Genomic DNA, 8,297 nt, shown 5'->3' on the forward strand with positions numbered 1-8,297 from the left:
TATATTTCATATGAGTTTCTTGTTTATGTGCTGATTAGGAAAAGGTTACTGCAGAACACCGAGGCTTACGTGGTTACACAATTGAGAGAAAAGGTCCAACTGTTTTGGAAAAAGTATATTTTTTTGCAAAGTGAGGATATTCTCGGAAAGTTAAAACTAAGAATGATATCCGTTATTTTTGATTTTGATAATTTAAGAGACGAAAGTGAGGACAACTTTGGAAAATGAGGACATTATTAAAGTGAGGACAAATCTGAAATAATGTTAACTTTTCCCTTTGTGTGTTGACATTTTATGTCAGTGATGTCCTGTATGGAAATCAGATATCTCGTATACATGATGATTAAGAAAAGATAACTAGAAAACCGAGTTCAGAAGTGATTTCTCAAAGGTCATTCCCATAAAGAAAGCAATAAACTTGAACTTTAGAAAGTCAGGACAGTTCAGAAAAAAAGAGGATGTTTAAAAGTGAAACATACATTTTATTTTTTGACTTTTGTGTGAGATATTTTTGTATTGGAGCCTATATTTTATGAGTTTTTTAGGAGAGGACATTTTTGAAATGGGAACATCATAGAAGACATTCTAGACATTTCATGTTCTCTATTTTGTGTGTAAGATATTTTATAACATGAGTCTGCTGAACTTTAGAAAGTTTAGAAAAGTAATTTTAGGCTTTTTTTCGGGTAAAACTTGGTTAAGATTAACGTTACAGATAGCAGATAGTAAATGTATAATGTCAAAGAGGGTCCTCACAAGTGTAGCAGTCAAATGTGTGTGTGTGTGTGTGTGTGTGTGTGTTGGTTCCAGCTGGTCTCTGAACACAGGCTGCTTTGTCCAGATCTGAAGCTGAAGCCAAGACTAACCAGCCATGACACCCACACACCCACAATGACATCATTTATGAGGTCAAGAAATCAGTATGTGGTTTTTGATTGGCTGTTCAGTACGAGGGTGTTGACCTATAGAGACTGAATGAAGTGAGATACATGAGATCATATACAAGATAAGTACAAAATCAGGCTCCACAGTCACACTGTGGATCACTTCAACACACATTGCTGCAGAGTTTTCATTCAAAATGCTGAAAATGTAATTCTATGCAGCTCTTTTTGCATTGAAGCAGCAGAAGAAGAATTAGCAGCCGATACCGGGACACAAAAACAAACAGAAATCATCTGCGTGGCTCGATACTAGGAGACAGAAGTGGGAATATAAGTTTGTTTTTAGTTTGTTTTATGATTTGGAGAAACTGTCCCTTTAAGGAAGTCTTTATATTCAACTGCAATAGCTGAAATGATTTATTCAAACAAATCTTACAAATGAGGTCTCACCACAGCCCACCTGCTCATTTTTTAAGACATCCTGTTCAGAGTTAAGGTGTTAAGAGCTCAGCTCTACAACACTACGCTCTGTACTGACGACGGGAACTCTAGTACAAGTACAACCAACCATCTATATATCCGTCTGTCTGCCCATATGTCACCCGTCTCGTTTAAACTGTTGCTCTTAGTCACTGTCTGAGTGTTTCCTGTCAGCCTCTGGACCTAAAACACCCCATCTTAGGACTGGAGGACCCTGGAGGCTACTATAGAAGTTAGTACTCACTTGCTTTTGCATAGCACCTTTCTAGCTTCCGACCACTCAAAGCGTTCTCTGCTACATGTCAACATTCACCCATTCACACACACACGTTCATGCGCTGAGAGGCGCCTTCAGGACTCTAAACTAATTCAGAGTCTGGCCCACATATGGACCGGAGGAGCTGTGGGATGGAAGCGGAGATTTTCCGATGGGCTCTACCTCCGAGTCACAGTCGCCCAATATGAGAACAATGCTGCTTCTTTATTTAGGTGTCTTCTACAGTTTGGATGATGACTTTAATATTATTTCTTTTGATTTTATCGCCATGTACATAAATTAAACCTCTGTATTTAAACTATCCTCAGCGCCAGGAGCCGTGGCCTGCTGGGCTGGTAGCGACCTGAGGAGCAGCTTGGGGCTTAGTGTCCCGCTGACAGACACTTGGACACGCAGCTGTCTGATGTAACACGGAGAGGAGACTGTTCATTAAGGATTATTAAAAGAATGGAAACGTGCAGGAATTAAACAAAAAGAGCCTGAAAATGTCATTGTCAGGACCTTTTTCCAAGACCTTGTTAATTCAAACTAGAAAGGAAAGTAAGACTTATACAACATTTATATAACACACCAGGGGAACAGACAATTGCTCACATTTTTGAAGATAATTGTCGTCTAAAACATCATTGTATGCTGGGGCATAATTTAATTAAAGATTGATGTAAATTACACTTGCTTGCTACCATGCCAGGCCTTGAGTTTGGAGAACATGTTTTTAGACACAGGAGGAAGAGGAGGAGCTCACGGCGAGGACTTATAGGCGGAGCAAATGCATCTCCTCCATCCTCAGAAGAGCAGGGGAGATGCAAATGAAGGAAAGTGAGAAGCCACATTAGCAGCATGGAAAGAAGAAAACACACGCACAACTTATTTCATCTGAATACATGTAAATAAACTTTAAGTGCTCATTTCTCATGTCTTATCAGGTAGTTCAAATGTCAAGAAAATAACGATTTACACCACACACACAAGCACCCTGGGCAGATGCTATATGTGCAGGCTGATGTGAATGTAGACCAACAGGGAGTTAACCCCCCCCCCCGACCGCTTCAGCTGGGGCCGACTGAGGAGGAGGAGGGAGGAGACGAGTAGGAGACGAGGAGAAGGCGAGGTCTTGTAGGTGAAGCTGAGCCTAAAGTGATGAAGCAGGGTGGGGGAGAACAAAACTCAACAGAACAGGTTTCCCAAAGCTACTCTCCAGACGGCGGCGATGCTAAACATGATATCTTTCAGTCACCACAAAAACTCTAAAGAAAGATAAGTTTAAATCGATTCAACTCGCTTCAGGTCCACTGCGCGCGGGGGGCATTAAATATATCACCCCCCCCCCCCCCGACCAAATTCAATGTGTCTCAATAATCTGAGCTGTAGCTGCGGCTCCAGTTCAATCAGAGCACGTCCTTGTGTGTGTCAGACTGCAGCACTGTTGTTCGTCTTTGTCCGGTACTTAAAAGGTTCTCTCAAAGGAATTTAGAGCATATCAATTGCCTCTAAACGGCTCTCAACATGGCAACGGCTGAGCCAATGATTAGCTCAGAATAGAACTTAGCACCTTTAATCATACGATGCATTAATCTGCTATTCATCACACCACTGTCCCTTTTCCCTGCAATTTTAGCCTCTATATGCTCTTATATAGTTTCTACTTCTTAATGCTTTTCTTACTTCCGTCTTTTTTTTTTTCCTACTATGGCGAAAAGATGACTCGTCCTACTCCGCCTCTGACTTTTGTTTTTATAAAAGACCAAAATCACAAATTTACAATGTGTCCAGCATACGACACCCTCTGCCCTCAGACCCTCCATTCACAAAAGGAAAAACTTCCAGAAAATGGCAGAAACCTCTACAACTTCAACTCTACAATCTACTCTTCTTATTAACATCATCCGAACAAAACTAGAATTACAGCCGGGTGGTCATGTAATGGTTTACATCCATGTCCGTCCAAAATCCTCTTCACTTCATCATTTCATCCCATTAGACATTGGTGTGAATCCTTGATGGCCCAAAACGTGTGACATTTGACAACCAAATTAGATCAGTTCATCCTTGAATCCAGGTGGACGTTTGGAGATTTTCATGAGATCGGACATAAAAGCTGAGTCGACTAAATTGAATGTTGTATTATGATGTGTTTCTACAACTAAGTGCAGAAAACAAACGGACCTGAAAACAGATCTGGTTGAGCGGGTGAGTCACACCCTCTGGCCTGCTGTCCACTGCTTCACTCAGACACCTCTCTCTGCTTCCTGCATGTGTTCATCCACCTCATCACCAAACAACCACAGGGAGCTAATTAACTCCGTGTGAGACTGCTTCTGTGGGTTCCTGTTCTTCTTTTTGTTGTTGTGATTTTTAGAGACGTCAGACGGACCGTTTTTAGTCCACTCCAACACTTTGGTCTCAACAACTGTTAGAGTTGTAAAGTATTGTACGGACATTTCTGTTCCCCACTGCATTGTTACATAGCAGAGGTGGAATCACTGGGAACAAAGAGCACATCGCTAACAGAATATAAAATAGACAATGTTTATGAAATAAAACATTAACCTTTGAAGAAAAGACCATAAGTGCTATTTCACACAGCGATTGCAATAAATTCAAAGACTGTATCTAATGTACAGGCCATCACCTACTAACTAACAGAAATTGGCAGCACTAAATTATTTATTTCCAGCAACACTAAACTTGACTTGATAAAATGTCTTTCTTGGGGGAAAGAAAGAGTCCTTAATGGTACTCAGAGTGGACTGAGCATGTGAGCCCTCATCCAGATCCAGAATAATTTAAGTCAGAAAATAATGAAAACTGGGCTTTCATAATTTCAAATCACATCTTAAAGTGCCTTGTTGTGTTCAGCCAAGAGTACAATACCTAAAGACATTAAGTTTACTGATAAAGCATCGAACCCTCACACTTGAAAAGCTGGAATCGGCCGTAGACTGTAATCTAAGACAGTGACGTCATCGTTGTGACGTCTCTCCTTGGTTTGTGGACTTCAGATTAGAAGCCTTGAGTTTGGCCTTTTGGCCATCTTGGCTTTTTGTAACCAGGAGTGACGTGACAGGGTGGAGCTAAGTAAGACCGAGCGCTGATTGAGACATTTTCAGGCGACAAATGTCACAATTGACTTTCATGAAGTGAAAACACGTACAACTCCCAGAACAGACGACGCCGTGGCAGCCACCTGTCAATCACAGTAAGCCCGCCCTAAAGCATCCCCTGCTTTATGGTCCATTTGACTCTAAATAGGTGTCGCCCCCTAATGGCCATTAGAAAGAATGCAAGTTCAATGCACCTCCACAATTGGTTTTACTTTTCAGACCCAGCGGTTGCCTCCTGGAATCAGCAGACGTCTGGCACATTTCGTACAAAAATGTGATTTTAAAAAAGAACATTCTGCATTCAAATTCAGTATGAATTTCAGGATCAATCACAGTTCTGTGCGCCTATTATTGTTTCGTATGATGCAATGTGCTGTTTATTATTTGGTCTGAAATGTAAATGATAATGTAAAGAGACAGAATGACAGCAGCAGCAGGTGGAGGACAGTGTTGTCCTTACCTGGTAATCGAGGATGCTGAAGCCGAGGCCTTTGTCTCTCTCCTTCTGAAGCTCAAGGATCTGAACATCTGGAGACCAATGAGCCAGCTCCCCTTCATCTTCACCCAGCTCCTCCTCCTCCTCCTCCTCCTCCTCCTGGTTGTGTTGAGCCTCCATCAGCACCTCCTCCACAGGGGATACCTGCTCCTCCTGACACACAACAGTGACAACAGAGTCTTAAAACTAATGTATGAACATACAAAGAACAAGCAAATATACAAAAATCAGTTATCTTAAGACCACATCTGCCAATAGTAATTATTATAGTTATTATTCCATTAGAATACAGACCTGGTCTTCTCACACACACACACACACACACACACACACACACACACACACACACACACAGTATGACAATGAGATGCTATACTAAGTATTAAGTAAAAAACTGAGCAAAACTTTGCATTTTTTGTAAGATTTACAATTAAATTGAACAAAAAAATATGATTGTAATTTCCATAATATATTTTGTGAAACAAAATTGTAAATTAATGTCAAAGAACTATACATTTTCATGAAATTCTGAAGCCATCCTATAAAAGCATTTTTCCATCTCAAATTCAAAATCAAATTCTCAAATGAAATCAAAATAATTTATTTTAATTAGTTATGATGCTATCATGTGCATTATCACTTTCATGAGTTTCAGTGTCTACTTTGCACACGTGTACATGACGTCATGCGTGTTCAGTAAAACGCCGGAGTCAAAGTGAGACAGGTTACCTGTCTAACTACCTGTTGCTGTTCAATGAGGCTCTCTCTCAGGTCCGTCTGTCTGCAGAGCATCGAGGACAGCTTCAGCTCGATCTGAACACAACACCATATACTTTATACTTTATATTACTTACTTACTTTATAGCTTAACAATAGGATCATTAAAGTCTTTCTAAAGCATTAAAAATGTTGTACACATGTAAAGAGCTTTACAACAGTAGAACAAAGTTAACTGCAGTAAATATGAATGTGATTTTACACACAATATTGGATAAATATTCTCATTAAAAAATAATATCGGGTGCGTGTTCCTTGATGTTCTCACCTCCTCCACACTGGGTTGTGGCTGTCTTACTGGTCCTGGACCAGGTCCAGGTCGTAGAACAGGTTCATGTTCAGATTCAGATTGTGGTTCTGGTTCCAGGTCAGAGGTCGGGTGTCGGCAGCAGACCAAAGTAAACGGAGGAGGCACTTCTTTGAGGAACGACACCACTTCTCGACGAGACTTACTGTACAGCTGCACATCATTCACCTACACACACACACACACACACACACACACACACACACACACAGCAAATTACATATAAATTACATATAATGTTAAACAACTAATTTAGAGTTTTCCATTTAGAGTCAAATAGACCATAAAGCAGGGTATGCTTTAGGGCGGGCTTACTGTGATTGACAGGTCATTGCCGCTACCAGAGTCGTATACGGCGTCTCTACGTTACTCCTCCTCATTCCAAATATGGTAATCTCTATTCATTGGTTGCAATAATAACAACATGGCGAGGGCAAAACCGCTGAACTCCAGGCTTCAAAACATCAGTCCACAAACCAATGGGTGACGTCACGATGACTACGTCCACTTCTTACATACGGTCTGGGATTTAGTCCCACAGTGTTTGTCTGTGTGTGAGTGTACTTTTATTTACCTCCAGGAGCTCGTCCTCTGGTCTCAAGACTCCATGTTTGTCCACGGGGCCTCCAGGGACCACAGAGGAGATGTAGTGGTGACCATCGAACGAGTCCAGCTCTACACCAAGACGCACAGTGTGGACAGGCAGCAGCTGTAACCAACGATACAAGACATCAGGAGGAAGAGAGCCGGTTCTAATATTTTACCTCACCCCATTGATATAAAAATGGGCTGAACATTTTTAGAAATACCTTTAAAGAATAAAGTATTGGAATTCAACTGTATCATTAACTGCAGCCTCCAAAACAACCATATATGGTTACATTACATTCTACTGTATGGTAACAACACACACCACAGCTCAGAACACACAGTGTTCACACAGCACTCAAGGTTTCTCACCTTGGAGGATTTTTGCAGCTCTGCATCGTCTTCAATTACAGGATCCAACTTCACCACCTAACACACACACACACACACAGACACACACATATATATATATATTAAATACACACACACACACACACACACACACACACACACACACACACACATATATTAAATACACACACACACACACTCATCCGTGTTTAACATCCAAGATGGACAGTGTCAGTGAAAATGTGTAAAACGGTGTTCTCTCACCAGAACTTGGTACTTTGGTCCCAGCGCCTGCTCCCATTTAGCCCACAGTTCTGCATCTGTAGCTGTAAACACACCCACACACACACACCCACACCCACACCCACACCCACACACACACACACACACACAGAAAACAGCCTGTGTAAGCAGTGGAACAGATGTAAAATTACAAGGCAGCCATTAAAACACAGCAGCTTCCTACAGCTCATTAACTACAACCTCAGGTACTGGAACACAACGTGTACTGAAAGTGCTGCAAATGAACAAGTAGTACTGTAGCACAAGTACAGTTGTGAGAGTGGTTGTGTCGAGTTTCTCACATACATAAGCTATTGTGGAATAGCAGGCAACACAGGACAAAACATGATGAAACAAGTAAAACATGAACCTTGAGTATGTTTGACTTTCGCAATTCAATCCAACAGGTTATTTGGGAAACTAAGCAGAGGCCAACGGGACTACTAGTACTAACAGTCATGCATGCAGTACTGTAACACAGCTGGTAGTACTGCTGCAGCACAATCACCATAGAGGTATTCCTCATGCTCTGCTGCAGTGTAAACATTTCACTTCATCTCTGCTGCAGGCTGACGGTCGCCTCATTGGAATTCACCAGTTAGAAGCAAAAATCTAAATGCCTCAAATGTGAACTGTTAAGTAAGCAACTTCAACTGTATGTATGTGTGTAGGGAGTGGGGGTGGGGGGGGTTAATGCATTTGCGCACACACACACACACACACACACACACACACACACACACACACACAC

General features: G+C 41.4%; 1 protein-coding gene across 3 annotated transcripts in view; it reads right to left on the reverse strand.

The window, feature by feature from the left end:
* Positions 1-24: 24 nt before the first annotated feature.
* LOC116398735 (inaD-like protein) overlaps positions 25-8,297 on the reverse strand; it is a 34,323-nt gene continuing 26,050 nt past the window's right edge. For 2 of the 3 annotated variants that reach the window (XM_031875309.1, XM_031875307.1), the window contains 6 exons: positions 7,529-7,590; positions 7,286-7,342; positions 6,900-7,034; positions 6,287-6,493; positions 5,971-6,054; positions 25-5,394 (listed from right to left, as the gene is read on the reverse strand). In XM_031875309.1, coding sequence (XP_031731169.1) covers positions 5,071-5,394; positions 5,971-6,054; positions 6,287-6,493; positions 6,900-7,034; positions 7,286-7,342; positions 7,529-7,590 — 869 coding nt within the window. In that variant the 3' untranslated portion in view covers positions 25-5,070. The remainder of the gene's footprint in view (positions 5,395-5,970; positions 6,055-6,286; positions 6,494-6,899; positions 7,035-7,285; positions 7,343-7,528; positions 7,591-8,297) is intronic. The other variant, XM_031875308.1, reaches the window with a different exon arrangement.

Source organism: Anarrhichthys ocellatus, unplaced genomic scaffold (genome assembly GCF_004355925.1).
Source record: "Anarrhichthys ocellatus isolate YVR2014 unplaced genomic scaffold, GSC_Weel_1.0 scaffold88, whole genome shotgun sequence".
Lineage (NCBI taxonomy): Eukaryota > Metazoa > Chordata > Actinopteri > Perciformes > Anarhichadidae > Anarrhichthys > Anarrhichthys ocellatus.